The sequence below is a fragment of the Paramormyrops kingsleyae genome, chromosome 10 (genome assembly GCF_048594095.1).
Source record: "Paramormyrops kingsleyae isolate MSU_618 chromosome 10, PKINGS_0.4, whole genome shotgun sequence".
In the NCBI taxonomy this organism is placed as follows: domain Eukaryota; kingdom Metazoa; phylum Chordata; class Actinopteri; order Osteoglossiformes; family Mormyridae; genus Paramormyrops; species Paramormyrops kingsleyae.
In genome coordinates, this window is record NC_132806.1 from 14,377,366 (window position 1) to 14,396,207 (window position 18,842).

The following is an 18,842-nucleotide window of genomic DNA, read 5'->3' on the forward strand; positions in this document are numbered from 1 at the left end:
TTTGTAATTACTGGCCAACATCCTCCTCTTCTTCTCCTCTTCCCCCACACAGTCCTAGTTCCCGTGTGCTAATGTGGTAAGTAGGCTTTGGAACAGCACTGACTCGCAGAGATGCTCTTTGGATGAGGACGCTTCGCTTTTGCGGCTGGAACCGCGACTTTCCATGTCTCTTCTGCTCTGCACATCACACAGGGGTTTTTCCTCACATGTTCTTGTGGATTTCCTGTCGTTGCCATGAGATGTGCTTTTTCACAAAGGAAGGGGGGGGGGTGGGGCAGCTGCCAGAGATATTTTAAGCGTGTCAGAGGAGCTAAGAATAAATCGGCTGCAATGAGCTGTTAACGGTTTGATTGCCGTCACCCTGCCTGCTCTGCCATTCCTACCTACACCAGCTTTGAGAGTATGCCACCGTTTCAGGGTATGTCGTGCACATTGTGTGCAAAGGTGGCTTCATTCTGACGGGTCACAGAAGGGTCATAACTCCTGAGCCTTTTTGTCAGTGTGTGCATCTGGCCCTGGCTGGGAAGCCATTTAGGGATGTGTGTGGACAGGGGCAGCTGTTGAGTACTGTGACTCTCAGAGCAGTACCAAGCCCTGTTTGTATATACAGCTCAGAGACTGGGAATAGGCCAATATCCACTCTGTATACAGGCCGACGTCCACTCTGTATACACCTGAGAGTCTGGGAACAGGCCAATATCTACTCTGTATACACCTGAGAGTCTGGGAACAGGCCAATATCTACTCTGTATACACCTGAGAGTCTGGGAACAGGCCAATATCTACTCTGTATACACCTGAGAGTCTGGGAACAGGCCAATATCCACTCTGTATACACCTGAGAGTCTGGGAACAGGCCAATATCTACTCTGTATACACCTGAGAGTCTGGGAACAGGCCAATATCCACTCTGTATACAGGCCGACGTCCACTCTGTATACACCTGAGAGTCTGGGAACAGGCCAATATCTACTCTATATACACCTGAGAGTCTGGGAACAGGCCAATATCTACTCTGTATACACCTGAGAGTCTGGGAACAGGCCAATATCTACTCTGTATACAGGCCGACGTCCACTCTGTATACACCTGAGAGTCTGGGAACAGGCCAATATCTACTCTGTATACAGGCCGACGTCCACTCTGTATACACCTGAGAGTCTGGGAACAGGCCAATATCTACTCTGTATACACCTGAGAGTCTGGGAACAGGCCAATATCTACTCTGTATACACCTGAGAGTCTGGGAATAGGCCAATATCCACTCTGTATACACCTGAGAGTCTGGGAACAGGCCAATATCTACTCTGTATATACCCGAGAGTCTGGGAACAGGCCAATATCTACTCTGTATACACCCGAGAGTCTGGGAATAGGCCAATATCCACTCTGTATACACCTGAGAGTCTGGGAACAGGCCTATATCCACTCTGTATACACCTGAGAGTCTGGGAACAGGCCAATATCTACTCTGTATACACCTGAGAGTCTGGGAACAGGCCGATATCCACTCTGTATACACCTGAGAGTCTGGGAACAGGCCAATATCTACTCTGTATACACCTGAGAGTCTGGGAACAGGCCGATATCCACTCTGTATACACCTGAGAGTCTGGGAACAGGCCGATATCCACTCTGTATACACCTCAGAGTCTGGTGACGGGCCAGTGTTCACGGACAGAATACGAGCTGCTTTATTGCTCTCTGTTGCCCTCTGGTGCCATAGAGCAGAATATGCAACCTGACCTGTTGTCAGTCAAACAATTCAGCAGATGGAAAATCTTACAATGGGTTTGCAGTGCATCATGAAAGGCAAGAATTTCTTCCCTGCTGTCCATCACTCACCTGGTGAAATCATCATCCACCATCATGTGTCGGGGTAAGGGCGAGTAGCGTGGGGGAGTGTTCTGGGGGGGCTCGCTCATGTAAGCCACACCGGAATTGTGGCCTACGTGGTTTTCTGTCCTTCCTGGGAAGGCTGTAGGAAGTGTGAGACCAGTAGAGGGAAGAGAAGGAGAATAAAAGTAGAGATACCCAGAGTAGCCACTAGGGTGGTGACATCGAGTTTGTGGGGGAAAGAAGTGAATAAGTGGAGATGGGGGATGCAGCAGAAGGTACATACTGCTGGAGTAGTCCGGGGGGGCATACATGTCGTTGAGGTGCACGGGGCCGGGTTTGGACACCTTGAGGTAAACCATGTCGGAGGTGTTCTTCAGTGCGGCCACAGCCTCCTCGTGGCGGATATCCTGTAGCACGATGTTATTCACCTGCAAAGACACACACACACACACACACACACACACACACACACACAGACACGCCGGTGTGTCCCCATGTGTAATGCTCCCGACGCAGTGAACTGTACACACAAACAAGACCAGGAGTGTGTGACAGGCAGCAATGTGTCACTGAACAAGAATGACAGTGTCATTTAATGTGTCAGTCTCTTCACTGTGCTCAGTGTGTTTGGTATGTCACTGTGTCTGTGTGTCTTATTAATGTGTTCAGTGTCAGTATATCAGTCTTTTCAGTGTGATGAGTGTGTTTGGTTGGTCACTGTGTCTCGAGTGTGTTTAGTGTCATTCTGTCAGTGTGTTCAGTGTGCTCGTGTGTTCAGTATGTTCAGGGAGTGCTGAATGCAGTTGCTCTCTCTTACAGCCAGGAGGCGGTCCCCCGTCTGTAGCCTCCCATCCTTTTGCGCAGCCCCACCCTCGATGATTTTTGTGATGTAGATGCTGTTGTCTCCGGGGATGTGTTGGTTGCCAATTCCCCCAGCAATACTGAAGCCCAGACCTGAGGGAAAGGAAGGTGTGTCTGTGAGACAGAGGGTGTGCGTGTATGTGTGTGCATGTGTATGTGTTTGTGTGTATATATGTACATGAGTGTGTGTGTGTGTGTGTGTGTCTCACCCTTGGGCCCTTTCAGCAGATTCACTTCCAGCACAGTCCCAGGGGGGGTGTGTCTCCTTCGCACCAGCAGCCGCACCACTGGCCCCGCCTCCTTGAGCGCCTCCACTGCCTGGCTGTGCACCACCTCGGAAACGTCGACGTCATTGACCCGCAGTACGCAGTCATTCACCCTGTTGGGAGGGGGGGGGGGGGGCATATTGATTACAAGGAAACGCAAAGTCCTCGCAGTCAGCAGTGATTAGGGGTCACGCTCAAGGTGACTGACCCCAGCCGGCCGTCGATGGCAGCCGCCCCTCCTGGGATGATCTTGGTGATGAAGATGCCGGGATCCTCGGGGATATGCGGGTTGTCCAGCCCTCCGGCGATGCTGAAGCCCAGCCCGGAGTTTCCCTGTGTTCAGGTAATCAGACATCACAGCTGGGCTGCAGCATGCGTGCAGTACCTCTCTCCTCTCACCCTTCTTCTCTTGCTTCCCTCTCTTGTCTCTCCTCCCTCCTTCCTTTACTCTGCTGTATGCTCCCTCCTCCTTCCTTCTCTCCTCCCTCTTTCCTTTTGTCTTCCTTCTATCTGCTGCCTTTGCCCCACCTATTCATTCTCTTCCTTCTCTCTCCTGTCTCTCCTCCCTCCTTCCTTCTCCCTGATATCTCTCCTTCTCTCCCCCATTACCCTTTCACATCCTCTTTTCTGTACCCATCCTCTTCCTTCCCTTTTCCTCTTTTTCCATCTGTCTCCATTCCTTTCTTCCTGCCTGGCTGGGGCTGCCCTTGCTCTGTGATCGTGGCTGATGCGACTCGGACGTCAGTCAGACTTTATTTCTCAGCACTCAGTAATGCGGGACTGAACATCTGACAAATGCCGTCCTACACACCAGGCTCATAAAAGACTTGAGAAGCATCGTCCTTCCATCACTGTATTTATTTTGGGCAAAAGGCGCCATCTAGTGGACAGTGTTTCAGCTCAGTCAAACTCAATGCTGGTCTGCAGACATACCAGACTATTGCAGCAATGATCTTCAGAGTAACAATGCTCACCCTCTCTAAGATGATCTCTTCATATTTGTACATCCCATCACTCCCGTTTACCTGCAGCGGAAAACATGCATTCCTGTTAGTACCAACAACAGTGTTTCTCTGGGATCAATAAATCATCTCTTCCCTTATTATACCTTATCTTACAGAACCAGTCAGATGCAGGATTGTGGGTTTGGACACTCCTCAGAAATGTCATGGGGACATTATAACGATGTTTCCTTTACATTTCCAGCAGGCCCCTCATTTCCTCAGTGACCAGGCCTTCTACAGCCCCCCCCCCCCGTGGGAGTTAGGAGTGTGAGCAGGTACTTACATAAGGACCAGCATCCAGGGAGTCTGCATTCACCATCACAGGGGGTGGGTTGGCCTGCAGGGAGGAAGAACACACACATGGGGAGGGGGGGGGGTGGCAGTGAGTGTCGAACGGAGGCAGCAGGAGCCAGATGGTATGATGCGCACCAGCTCGCACATAGCCAGCACCGCTATGCTATACAGCATAAAGCATAAACATCATCTCCTCCCTGATATCCCGCCCCAGGTCCCCGGCTGGGGGCCATACTGTGCTGTATAATTTCCCCCCTGCTCTCAGTGTCTCTCCCTGAAAGGGGAGGAACAGACAGGCCCAGTAGAGGGGACAGATGGTGGTGCTATGGCTCACAGGAAGTACAGTGAGGCTCTCCCATTCACAGTTCAAGCATCCAGCTGCATTCCCAGAGCATGTGTTTCTGGAACATTCTCATACAGAGCGAGGCAGGGGCATAGAGCAAACACACAGCCAGCCCTAAAGGCCTGTACCAGGGTCTGACAGCTGGTTCCCCTATGCCGCTCTGGCGGCTGCACAGCACTGGGTCCTACCGCCCCATCCAGGCAGAACCTTGGCACAAACCCATAGGAGTCATATGACCGAGCACGATCTGGGAAGTGAGCCTCGTGTCATTCTGTAGCAGTGATGTAAATGACACATTTGCGTCATTGGTGTAGGTAGATGGGAACGGGCGTAGCATGGAAAGATGTGGTCTGCACTGGGTATTTACTCCAAACCCCCGAAAAACACACTTCGAGAAGATCCACGTGAAACTTGGGAAGGTCACAAAATGTTGTGATTCACAATGTGTGTGGTCAAGACAGATCGCTGAGGGTAGAAGGGCCAGGTCTGCTCCGACCCTGGAGGGGATCTGTTAATCCAGCACTCCCAGCGAGTCCTGGCCCAGCCGTGCAGGAGACAGAGAAATGCCTCCAGGAGGGCTTCTCCATGCTGCCCTGCTAGCGACACAGCAACACGCCTCCACCTCAGCCTAGAAAATCTGCAAGGAGCTGAAGGTGGCAGCACATTGCAGTGGGGAGAACAGAGGAACAACACTTTGCTGCTACTCAGCAGCTGATGAATACATTCATGTGCATGTTTATCCGTATGTTGATTTGTTTACTGCCAGGCCGAGCAGAGAAGGATTTGTTTTAAACTTTTATATCACCTCAGGGTTTTCCAGCACAATCTGCCCTCTGTGTTGTAGCCAGATTCCCTGGCCCTCCTAAACTACTCTGGTTACTGAAAGCCATCCCTTAAACCCAGAAAGTTACAAGCTCCTCCCATAAAGCCCATCCAAAAAGCACCACTCACAAAGCCTATCCAACATACAAATCCCATCTCCACCAGCAAAGCTCCAATGAGCTCCTCCCACAAAGCCCATCCCACAATTCCCTACCCACAAGCTCCTCCCACAAAGCCAACCCATAAGTTCCACCAACAAAGCTTATCCAATAAGCTCCTCCCACAAAGCCCATCCCATAAGTTCCACCAACAAGGCTTATCCAATGAGCTCCTCCCACAAAGCCCATCCCACAATTCCCTGGCCACAAGCTCCTCCCAGAAATCCCATTCCACAAGCTCCACCAACAAAGCTTATCCAATGAGCTCCTCCTACAAAGCCCATCCCACAATTCCCTGCCCACAAGCTCCTCCCACAAAGCCCATCCCACAAAGCCCATCCCACAATTCCCTGCCCACATACCCCTCCCACAGATCCCATCACATCCGCTGTCATTAGGCGGCCAGCGCACTGTGATAGTGCCGAATCCTGATCCATGAGCTCTGTAGGCTTTGCTGCTTCTGGGTGGGAAAAGAAGCAGGGCCTGATGTAGAGTCTGTAGGCAGGAGAGCGCACTGAGTGTGGGGGCTTCGCTGGGTTGATGCAACCTGCCTGCAATGCCTGATGATCAGCTGAACAGGACAGCAGCCGCTACAGGCTGCGACTGCAGCAATGCAGCATGCTGGGCTTCAGCTGCAGAAGCTGCACGAGGGCTGGGTGTGGGGTAAGAGGCCTGGGAAGGGGGCACGGGACCATGGGGGTGGGGGGTGCACCCTCCTTCAGCATTTATGAGCCATTCAGCTCCATGACTCAACTTTTTTACAATCATTGAAATGATTGAATGAAATTTGACCATCATCATTCAAGGAATTTACTGACTTTAAATTAGGAAGCGATGATGCAGCACAGTCTCCGTGAAGGGTTCGGGTTAGTGAGCAAAAAGCAGGTTTGTGTTACTCTCCTAGATTCAACACACTGCTCTGATGTCATTAGTGTGGGGTGGGGTGGGGGGGGGGGGGGGGTGGCAGTGGGGAATACACTGAGTAAACAAGGACATAAAATATACTCTTTTTAGCTTCAGTTTTCCAATTATTTCTAATTCACTCAACAAGATAATAAGTAAACAGAAGCCAAAAATAAAAGAAGGAAGTTTAGTGGACGTCACAGTCCAGGTCCTGTAAGGAAAAGTGGAGAGACAGCGGTTTTAAAAATTCACCACAAAGGAATTAGCAGCACGAAAGCATAACCTAAGCATTAGGTGTTAAGAAGTGCGGAAAGCAGTCGAAGGTGCAAGCCAACCACTGAGCAATGAGCAGACTCACTATCTCATACTGCGGACAGTCAGATCTGGAGCTATACAGCAGGTGGGGGTGGGGTCTGTTGATGTGGGGGGGGGGGCTACCTACACTGCACGCTCTGTCTCTGTAGGTCAGTATAAAACCACAGATCAAAGCCATCAGCATGGTGCAGCTAAACAGGGCGACTCACGCTGCACCGATTTACTGGCCCTTTGGGGCAGAACGTGTGTGTGCGTGCATGTGTGTGTGTGTGTGTACCTGAGGTCACATGCTGGTGTCTCAGGGACATACTGGGAATTCTGGGTCAAGTCCAGCTGAGGGCTCATCCTGAGTTCATTTTGAGTTCAGCGTGTGTGTTATTCAGCAGGAATAAGAGCCGCAGAAACGCACTGTTACACAACATCAAAGAGGCACATTGTGCACCGATCAGCCCTGACACTATCCCTACACCTAACCCTACACCTAACCCTACACCTACCCCTAACCCCTTCAGATGCCATTGTTTTACAATCTTTTTTTTCCGTTTTTTTTTTTTAACCAAACACTGCTGCCCTGTTCAAATATACATGCTCCAGTTTCGACGCAAAGTCCTTTTCGCTGTTTTCCTGTAAGCTGAGTCACTCTCTGAACTTTGTTTTTAATTGTAACGTGACAAATCTGTACGCAGAATCTGAATCGATATTTTGGATAAATGAAATGGACCGACTGCTGGACCGTGGATTCTGTGTCACACACGCAATCTGTAGCATAATGCTGTACTAAGCGGTCAGTCTAGTCTGGTGCAGTGCATTGTAGGACAGCGCCAGGTGGTCCTCAGAGGAGCCTGGTAGGGATGGGGATGGATTCTGTTCCTATGTGTTTTTGTCTGCACACGACCCCCATAACAAGCGAGCAATTGCTCAGATGAGAGAGCATGAGTCAGTGCTGTAATCATCAGTCACTGTACAGACAGCATGTCCAGAGAGACGCCACTGCGCGCCAGCCCGTCTGGCCACCGGATGTGTCACGGTGACGGTACGGACTCGCGCTCCAGCCCCCTCGCACTGCGCTGCTCACAGACTGACCCGCTTTTCAGACCTGCTCCACTGCCCTGGGTTCCCACCACGCACCTCCCCCTCAGTGAATATATTATGCTGTTGTGTGTCCCTGTACTGAGGGCTCTCTCCTCTACTATTGGTGGCTTCCTCATCATGTGATCACCACTACATTCCAGGCCCAAGCAGAAATTTGATTCACACTGCAGGAGAAAGTTTAAATTAATTTATTTAGCAGATGCTTTTATCTAAAGTGACTTTTTTTCTTTTTGAGAGAATGCAGGGTCAGATGGCCCCTGGGGCGACTGGGCAATAAGACCACGCTCAAGGGTCCAACAGTAAAATCATTCTGTGAACTCTGGGATTGAGCACAGGCACAGCATCCATCCCACTGACCTGCACACCACCCGCAACTGGCCGGAACGGCGATTAAAATCTAGCAGGGGGGCTTTTCAACACTCATTTACGGTTTTCTTCACCCGTTTTGCATCCACTAAGATGAGAGTAAGGGCTGCTGTAATCACAGGCTGCGCAGTGACATGACAGCACGCCACACGGACTCAACGCGTAGGAAGACAGAGTGCAAACACGCCACCGGGGTAGAAACTAAATCCTGAATTTTCATGAACCTGAGAATCCAGCAGACCCAGAACAGAAGTGCTGCTTGTTGACGGCCCTTAAAATCCTGAGAGCTGGGCTGAGGTATACAACAAGCAGTGTGAATGACTCTGATCTGTTGCTGACTGCCATACCCTGCTAGCCAACGGACACATCACCACGTTATGCAAGCGGACACCCTTATGAAACAGCTGGCAGGAGACACAGTCTGCTTATATTAAACTCTGAAGTTTTATAATGAAATGAGATGCCATTTATACAAGTATGAGTACAGGTACATTTGAATGCTTCTTTTCAGATATCCAATCATGCTCTCCGTTGAGACACACACAGGTTAGAGCGATACCTGAGTCAGCCAGCATGCAACACCCCTGGAGCTGGGGCTTAATCACCATATTCAAGGGCTCAACAGCAGCATCAGTCTGCTGTCCCAGGGTTTTGGACCAGCAACTGTCTGATCACTGGCACAGACTCCTGACCTATTAAGCAGCCCACCCCAATACATAATGTCAGGGCTGCTCCTGGTCTGATCCAGGGCCATTCCAGTGCTGATCTAAGCCAGTACATCTCCCCCATACACCTTCAGAGGGCCCGCTTCATGCCAAACCCGACTCATACAAGCACAGTGTTTTACGTTGCCCACGGTGGACACAAAAAACTGGAAATGGGGTGAAGAGACCAGGAGAAGCTTTTGGAAAATGTTCAATATCTTCCAAGTTAATAAATAACATAAAGGGCCATGAATATTTCACAGTGATCCTGGCCACAGAACTGAGCCTCAGAGCTGGATGGAGGACTCTCACAGATTGGGCCCTGAAGGCAGCAGGTTCCCCTGGGTCTCCGTGGCCCTCGGTTTCGGAATCCCGCCGATGGTGCCCCTTGTATTCTTATCTCCCTCTTTTACATCTCACCATTTTTAGTCATGTGCGCTATACCAAGACCTCCACCCTTCACCATGCCAGTGATGGAGAACCAGGTGATCACTAGAGCCAGCCTGAGACATATTAGGTGGAGATGTTCACACACACCCTGTCAACCACTATTTTTCTTTATTTAATGTAGAGTGACAGGAAGCATAATCAGCCAGTCCCCAGAGCGATTGGGGGTTAAGGGTCTTGCTTGAGGGCCCAACGGTAAAATTACTCTACTGACCCTGGGATTTGAACCGCGACCTTCCACTCACAAGTACAGCATCCTAACTGGCTGAGCCACACAGAGTAACAGCAGGACACACAGCCAGAGCTGTTCTTTCACAAACCAACAGCTTTCTAGGTTCTGCTCATCGGAATCTTTCCAGAATCTGTTCACAGTCTTACTGTATGTAACGCATAAAATCTTCCTCCCTGTTTCCCATCTCTCATGCTATTTGATTTTCCTCTCATTACTCACTTTCAACAAATCCCTACCTGTGACACTTCTTATCCATCCACCTGTGACAGGCCTTGCAGGAGCTAACCAATAGGGGGCGCCAATGCCCAGATGAACCATGGCTCTAAGGATCCAGTGTCTAAAATGACCCTAAGGACAGACCCTCTGCATCTGAATCCACTCACGTTTCTTACTTGCTGCCTGCCTGCCTTTGTGTTTGATCACTGTGTCTTAATCTCCAAAATGCTTGTTTGCACAGAGGGTACTGCAGGGTGCCGATGGAGAACCAGAGGAGAACCTGAGGAAAACCCGGAACTTTCTGCCTATGTTCAGCTCTACATGGGGATTTCTCTCCTTCTGCCCAGGACATCCTACTCTCCATCTTACTTCCGTGCTCCACCAGCTCCTTCTCTTCTTCTCATGCTTACTGGTTCTTCACGCGTAAGCAGGGGGGGGGGGGGGGGGGGGATCTGCATGCTGGGACCCAGCCTCACTGGATTGTTTAGGTGGTGGCCGCAAACGGAAGCTGCTTGCAGTGACACTCTTCCTACTCCCCATTCACCCTTTTTATATGATTCCTCGGGACTTCTGGCTTACTCCTCATGTTCGCCCCCCCCCCATCGTCGTTCCTCTGACTGACAAGAGACGTTTGCCCTCCTTGCCAAACTCATGGTGGCGCAGTGTGATGGCATCTCACTCTCAGAGCTGGGGTGACGTGCAGTTAAAGCTCGGCATCCTGCACTTCGGCTAGGAATGCCACACTCCCTACGCTTTTCTCAGCCCTGTATGGTGACACTCCAGTGTGTAACAGCAAACGCTGATGCTATACACCACCTCTGTATAAGACCGTCATCCTGAGGCAGACACCAGAAACAGCAGGACAGGAACCTGACTATCAAATCAGACTCCTTCCCTGCACCCAGCTAAATGTGCCCAACATTCTCTGCTAACTGTGCCTAACACTCTTAGCTAACTGTGCCCAACACATGTCAGCTAACCGTACCCAACACTGCCAGCTAACCGTACCCAACACTGCCAGCTAACTGTGCCCAACACTGCCAGCTAACCGTACCCAGCACTGCCAGCTAACTGTGCCCAATACTGTCAGTTAACTGTGCCCAACACTTCCAGCTAACCGTACCCAACACTTCCAGTTAACCACACCCAGCACTACCAGCTAACCCTGCCCAACACTCCTAGCTAACTGTGCCCAACACTGCCAGCTAACCGTACCCAACACTGCCAGCTAACTGTGCCCAATACTGTCAGTTAACTATACCCAGCACTGCCAGCTAACTGTGCCCAACACTTCCAGTTAACCACACCCAGCACTACCAGCTAACCCTGCCCAACACTCCTAGCTAACCGTGCCCAGCACTGCCAGCTAACCGTACCCAACACTGCCAGCTAACCGTACCCAACACTGCCAGCTAACCGTACCCAACACTGCCAGCTAACCGTACCCAGCACTGCCAGCTAACCGTGCCCAACACTTCCAGTTAACCACACCCAGCACTACCAGCTAACCGTGCCCAACACTCCTAGCTAACTGTGCCCAACACTGCCAGCTAACCGTACCCAACACTGCCAGGTAACCGCACCCAACACTGCCAACTAACCGTGCCCAACACTTCTAACTAACTATGCCTAATACTCCCAGTTAAACCTGCCCACCACGCTAAGTGAATGCCACCCAACACTCCTAGCTAACCATGCCCAACACATGCCAGCTAACCGTACCCAACACTGCCAGCTAACTGTGCCCAACACTTCCAGTTAACCACACCCAGCACTACCAGCTAACCCTGCCCAACACTCCTAGCTAACCGTGCCCAACACTGCCAGCTAACCGCACCCAACACTTCTAACTAACTATGCCTAATACTCCCAGTTAAACCTGCACACCATGCTCAGTGAATGCCACCCAACACTCCCAGCTAACTATGCCCAGCGCTCCCAGTGACAGAGGTGGCATACCTGGTCGTACCATTCCTGGCCAGTACAGGTGCACTCTGGCCACCATGCCCCCTGGCCCTCTGAGCCGTTGCTGTTGATCTTGGCCGCGGCCTTGGCGGCGCCCTTAGAGGAGCTCTTCCCCTTGCTCCTCCCGAGCGTGCCCCCGCTTCCTCCCCCGCCGCCCCCCCCTCCAGGGGCTGAGGACGGTAGCGTCTGGCCGCCGCCCCCGTAGCCGGCCGGGTATCCGTAGGGCTCGGGCTGCCAGTCACCGTGGCGCATGGCGGCCAGGCGGGGCGCCTCGCATTCTGGGCACCTGCAGCAGTGCTGGTGCTTGAGCATGCTGGGGGTGCACGGCGGGGGGACGCTGTCGCTGTGGCCCCCCCCCCTCACGGCAGCCGGATGAAGGACAGAGATGCCGGCGAGAAACACGGAGTGGCGAGCGGAGCCTCAGTGCATGATGTGTCCCACGGAGAGCCGAGGATCACGCCAGCTGCACGCCAGCTTCACGCGAGGATCACGCCAGCTTCACGATCTCACAGGTCCATCTTGGAGACACACTCTCGGATGTGATTATGAGCTGGGTTAGGACGCTGGGCTCTGCCGGCGTGGACGTGCGTGTCTATCATATAAGCAGGATATCTTTAAACTGAGGCGTGAAATGTGGTTAATCCTCTGCTGGAGTCCTCCCTCCCTTTCCCTGTGCTTTTTCTCCTCTCCCTCCGCTCCGCTTCCTTCTGCTTTCCTCCCTTGCAGCTCCAAATCGTCGCTCCGCCCGCCTGCCCGCCTGCCTGCCGCCCGCCTGCCTGTCCTACTTGCTGATTATACGAAGAGATTTGAGGGGGCGAGGGAGAGCAAGGGAGAGCGAGGGAGGCTGCAGCATAGCGCCTGGCCCTGGATGCGCTCGGCCAATCGGCTGCCGGCCTCGCCGTCGGCAGCAGAGCGGAGAGCTCCGGCAGCTCCTCTTAAAGGGGCGGCGCGCGCAACGGGCTGTGGAGTGCACCTCGGGGGAGAGGATGCACAGGAACACTGGTACATAGGGTGTCAATGGCTGCTTCTTAAAGGGGCATGCTCGCAGAACCTGAGTCTCTAAACCACCGTGTGAGCCAGAGACAGAGACATCAATGACCCCACAGAGTCAAGTCTTAGATCATGCACAGCTCAGCACCACCACAGATTTTCAGACTGCAGGGTTTAAATGGTACTTCAGGCAACCTGGCACATAAGATGGGTTTTACTGACGGTGATCATAATGATAATAATAGCAATAAGAGAAATAACAGTCACCTCCAGAGAACGTCACAAGTTTCAAAATTAGTCCCTTGTCAGGTGGCCATGTGCCAAAAAAGCATGAAGGGGGCCAGGGCTCTGGGGCCTCAGAGGGACACAGAAGGACATGGGGTACCAACATGAAGAAGGAGGTTCTGACTCGCCATGAGCACCTGTCAATCAGCACCCGTCACCATGGAGACAAACTGTTGGTTCGTCTGGATGATGAATTGAAATATTCAAGGAGTAGTAGGCAAATTTCCTCTTTATGCATCTTGAAAACATGCCCGTTAGGGCCCATACTCCTTGGGACTGGACACATATTTGCCGCAAAACGGCTGGATGGTGAAAATGCACCTTCAACTTGGAAATTATCATTTTTACACAGATAGACAAGTGGTGTATTGTTTAAGGTGACCCTCTGTTATTTCTGTGGGCAAAGGTGCATTCTGGGAAGTGTCTCACACCACCAGCAACTGTGCACATGATTAGCAGGGTTACCTGGTTTAGGGGAAGGATATGAGGAGAACAATGCTAAAACATTAAAATAAAGCTTTATTTATAATACAGTAATGCCTCTTGTAAGTAAGAAGTGTATGGGTGTGCGTGTGTGTGGGGGGTTATGTATATATTACAGTGTGGGGACCAAATGTAATATGACTACAAATGTGTGTATGTGTCAGACTGTGCCCTTAATTACATGCACAGGAAAGTAATTTCGTTACCATGTGGTTCTATTCCTGTAACTTATGCAGCTTTGCAGGCTGAGCATGAGCGATTAAAAAAAAAAAAAGTTCCAAGAGAGTGAAGCTTCAATAACACAGATCCTTCTAATCAGCACCAATCAAAGCGGGGAGGCGGGGCTTGGAAGAGCTACCTTAAAGAAACTCATAATCAAATTCAACATCGCTAACACCTTACCTGAGGGGGCACAAATAATATAGTAGTACACTCTTACTTAATGGATTAATGAAACAAAACTAAGTGTTAATTACGCACTGATCCCAAGTACATTCATCATTAACCAATCATAACATTTTATGTATGTCATACACATACTATATATCATTCATCATTAACCAATCATAATGTTTTATGTAAGTCATGCACTTACTATATATCATTCATCATTAACCAATCATAACGGTGCATGCATATCATGCACTTACTATATATCATTCATCACTAACCAATCATAACGGTGCATGTATGTCATGCACTTACTATATATACTATATACCATCCCATCCCAGTGCAGGGCGCAAAAAAGAAGAATAAGATACAGCTAAACAGGGAATAATGATCTAATCCAAAGTGTCTGTGTGTGGGTGGATGGATTTGATTTACTGCATTGTGGCGACCAAATGTCCCCACAATGTGATAAAACCTGTTACTATTTAGCTTGTGGGGACATTAGTCAGATACCCACAATATAAACCTCAATTTTATAAAAATCAGCATGCAATCAAAAAACTAAAATAACTAAAAAAGCCAGTAGTCTCGTACTTTGTTTGGTTACCTACAGTTAAGGTTAAGGCTGGGTAGGGGTTAAGGTCATCATAGTCAGGATTAGGGGATTTGCTCGTAGAAATGAGTGGAGAGTCCCCACAATATATCTATCGCGTGTGTGTGTCTGCGTGGGCGCACCGCCGTCTCCAGAGCGAACCCGGCCTGTTCCTTTAATGTTATATAATATACAAAACACCAAACGCGTCGGTGGCTCTGATCAGCCAGGGCCAATCAGTGGGCAGACGCCTACATAACACATCAGAGACGGCGGATCGGAAGCCTGCCTGCACCCTGAGCATGTAACACAAATACATCAGCTCATCCTGATATAGGGCCTTTACCATCAGCTCATCCTGATATACGGCCTTTACCATCAGCTCATCCTGATATAGGGCCTTTACCATCAGCTCATCCTGATATAGGGCCTTTACCATCAGCTCATCCTGATATAGGGCCTTTACCATCAGCTCATCCTGATATAGGGCCTTTACCATCAGCTCATCCTGATATAGGGCCTTTACCATCAGCTCATCCTGATATAGGGCCTTTACCATCAGCTCATCCTGATATAGGGCCTTTACCATCAGCTCATCCTGATATAGGGCCTTTACCATCAGCTCATCCTGATATAGCGCCTTTACCATCAGCTCATCCTGATATAGCGCCTTTACCATCAGCTCATCCTGATATAGCGCCTTTACCATCAGCTCAGATCCAGCTCCCTTTTCCCTGTTTCGTACAGTTGGTGGCCAGTGAGATGCTATAATATTCAAGTGTCTAATGGCTGACAGCATCTGAGAAGAATCTGCAGAGTGAATGAATACAGAGGTGTCTACCTGTAAAACACAGACTCAGGCACAGCGGGGATTAATCAGAAGTCAAATACAGAATGCAGTGCTTTCCTGGGAAAAGTGACATTGCAGTAGCTCTCATTCACACCTCCTGTAACAGCACATCACGTGTTTAGCTGTGGGTCACATGACAGGACACCAGCCCATATATGGAGAACGATGCAGAGATAGATTTAAAGGTGCAGGGTCACCAGGTATCACACCCCACCTGAGGACTGGCGGACGCCTCTCTCTGTACCCTTCTGGACTGTGTAGACTCTACAGAATAACTGGGGTCATCAGCCTGTAGCCTTTGTCATGTCAATGCTCTGATTGGCTGGATCAGGCACGAGGGCATCAGGGCATAGAAACACACAGACAGGAAATGACACGGCAAGAAGGAGGCCGACCTGAGAATGGAAAGCGTGAGGGAAGCCTGGTGGAAAACGGTGGTAAGGAGCAGGGTAATAGTGTGGGTGTAGAGCCAGCAGACGGGGCGGGGAGGACGGAGAGCAGCGTGCGTGTGTATGTGCCAGGCTCTGAGTTTAGCTCCAGAGAAGAAGGACTGCAGGCTTTAAAACACACACACACACACACACACACACACACACACAATGTGTGCAGAAGGGAAAAACAGGGGAATGAGACAGAGCAGAGAGAGAGAGAGAGAGAAAGAGAGAGAGAGTGTACCAGGATGGGGGAGGTGGTTTCCATGACAACTCAGGGAAGGCTGAGCTGCTCAGACTGCACTGCACTACACACTCCCTCTATCTACTCCTCTTCTTGCTATCCGTCTCTCTAAAACTCTCCCCTCTGTCCTCCTCCTCACTCCCTCCATTCATTCCTCATTCCCCATCATCATACTCTCCCTTCTGTCCTCCATCTTACTCCCTCCATCCATTCCTCATTACTAATGTCTCTCCTATCATCATAACAATCTCTCTTCACTTGAAACTCCTCACTCTGTCTATGTCCCCCTCCTCCTCCTCCCTCTGTCCTCCTCCTCCATCCTTCTCTGTCCTGTCACTCCTCCTCTGTCTGCTCACTTCTTCCCACATCTCTCTCTCCTTTGCTCCGCAAGCCATCACCGCTGCTTCATCACATTGTCTCTAAAAAAGTAGGATTCAGTCAATTACGAACAAAAATAAACACATGAATATCAACCTCTCAGAGTCATTTTTTGTTTTTTTGCTTTTTACAATTTCCAGCTGTTTTGAGAATGTGTCTGTGATTTTTCTTTCGTTTTTTTGGAAATATCGGTGTCTCCGTGCTGGGAACAGATGCTGCAATCAGCCGACACCTTCGGCTCTCGTTGCTTGCTTTGCTGACCTATAACCCTACAAATCTGTGAGCAATATAACCCTTCTGGCCCCCGCCAATATTCAGAACAAGCATCAATGTAGGAGCGGGTAACCACAGCAGGCTCTCTATCCACCTTCTGTGGGCTCCCCCTGCTGGTGATGCGCACTAATGACACCCCCCTGCCTCTTCACTTCCTGTAAGAGAGAACAAACAAATGAGCAGCAAGCCAGCACATGTACAGAGTGTCCCTGTTATGGAGAAGAAATGTGGGCAGTAGTAAAGAGAACAACTGTGGAGGTGCACTTTTATTGGGGGGAGGACTTTCAGTGGGGGTGGGGGTGCACATTTAGTGGGGGACAGAGCAGCCTTTCAGTGGGGGGGGGGGCTGCACTTTCACTGGGGGCAGGGTGGACTTAGTGGGGGGGGGTGGTGAGTGGAATTTCAGTAGGGGTGGGGGTGCACTCCATTGCTGCTGAGGAGAATGGGCCTTCCCTTTGTTTAAAGCTTTTCTAACGCACAGCAGTCTTTGACGGATTCCACTGATCACTGACGTGTGTCACTCTGTGCTGTGACTCTGAGGTGTGACTTGAAGGTGTGACTATAGGTGTGACTTGGTGCTGTGACTCAGAGGTGTGACTCGGTGCTGTGGACTGAACAATCATCCTTCGGGACCCAGACAGAGCTGGGACCATTGCGGTAGGCTTGGATCAAACTGGGGAATGCTCTGCAGGTCGCTGGTGCTGCCTCCATCTGGCCGAGTTGTGAGTGACACTCGTTTGCACACAAGGTCTGCCACAGCCTAGGGGTGCACAAACACAATATCCCAATATGACGACCTTAACCTCTAGACAGCCCTAACCTTAACCATAAGTAACCAAACGAAATACAAGACTTGAGGCATTTTTAGTGTTTTGAATGCAGTGACATAGTTTGTGGGGACCTCACAACATCAAAATAACAGGTGTTTATTACATTGTGGGGTGCATCTCATCCCCACAATGTAATATAAGCATATTACACACACACACACACACACACAACAATGAATCATAAGAATAAATCTGAGCTGTGCTACTGATACATGCTGTTTTTATAAATCTCCATCCACAATGGGAGTTTAAATACTATACTCATATAACTATTTTAATAGTGACATATATCTTATTTTCTGGCTTTGTACCTTGTGATGTCACGCACAAGCTCCACATAACCCTGACGAGGACAGGCAGTTAGAGGATGGATGAGTGGATGGATGGATGGATAGATGGATGGATGGATGGATATATCTTATGTACATGTTATCTATATGTGGCACTTACATTGATATATCTGTGAGTTGTTGATGCTCTTGCATCTTCATATTGTTATATTTATTATTTTATTTGGTTATTTTTCTGTTATTTTTAAAAATTAGCAATTTAGCCATTGAATTCCATTGACTTTTGGTTAAAAAATACAAATTCAAGCCATCAGTGTAGCACTGCAGCTCATGGATACAGGCCGACTCCGGGTCCAAATCCGGTTCCCAAATGTCCGTAGCTGGGGAGCCCACTGTACCGCTGCCAGAGCCTCACATAGTCCATGAACTCTGCAGCCGGATGTGCTTCCGTGGGAAATGCCACCCCAGGCTTTGCAGAATACCCCATAACCTTAGTTTACTTTGGATATTATCCTGTGTTCTGCTATGTCCTGACAGATGCTTGTGTGACCCCAATTTGCACGAAATAAACACTAAATCAACAGGACAATACATCTTCCTACGTTCCAGGACCACCAAAGCCATCACTGCTAGAAACAATCACTGAGGTTCTTTAGCTTGTTCTTCAGATCAAGAATTAAGGAAGACAATCCGTCATCCACACCCTCTGCATCCTAAGGCCTTTGCTCTTTGAACAGGATCAGGTGTGATGAGTTTTTTTGATGATTAAATTAGTTAGTCTGCTGTTCACAAAAGCTCAAGGTGAAAGGTCAGTGGTAAAACCAGATTCTTTAGCACTAAAAGTCATATTCAAACTGCAGGATCTTTTGTACCAGGACTTTGGCTGGATCTACTGGATCACCAGCAAGACCGGAACTGGAACTGTGGGATACTTTTTGTACCAAGAACTCAGCTGGATCTACTGGATCATCACTCA

General features: G+C 49.8%; 1 protein-coding gene across 2 annotated transcripts in view; it reads right to left on the reverse strand.

Annotated features, from left to right (window-relative positions):
- dlg3 (discs, large homolog 3 (Drosophila)) overlaps nucleotides 1–12,626 on the reverse strand; it is a 28,064-nt gene extending 15,438 nt beyond the window's left edge. The window contains exons 1-8 of one of the 2 annotated variants that reach the window (XM_072717334.1): nucleotides 11,822–12,626; nucleotides 4,254–4,307; nucleotides 3,941–3,991; nucleotides 3,175–3,299; nucleotides 2,910–3,079; nucleotides 2,657–2,793; nucleotides 2,121–2,267; nucleotides 1,846–1,994 (exon numbers count right to left, since the gene is read on the reverse strand). In XM_072717334.1, the coding sequence (XP_072573435.1) occupies nucleotides 1,846–1,994; nucleotides 2,121–2,267; nucleotides 2,657–2,793; nucleotides 2,910–3,079; nucleotides 3,175–3,299; nucleotides 3,941–3,991; nucleotides 4,254–4,307; nucleotides 11,822–12,139 (1,151 nt within the window). In that variant the 5' untranslated portion in view covers nucleotides 12,140–12,626. The remainder of the gene's footprint in view (nucleotides 1–1,845; nucleotides 1,995–2,120; nucleotides 2,268–2,656; nucleotides 2,794–2,909; nucleotides 3,080–3,174; nucleotides 3,300–3,940; nucleotides 3,992–4,253; nucleotides 4,308–11,821) is intronic. The other variant, XM_072717333.1, reaches the window with a different exon arrangement.
- Between the last annotated feature and the right edge of the window lie 6,216 nt (nucleotides 12,627–18,842).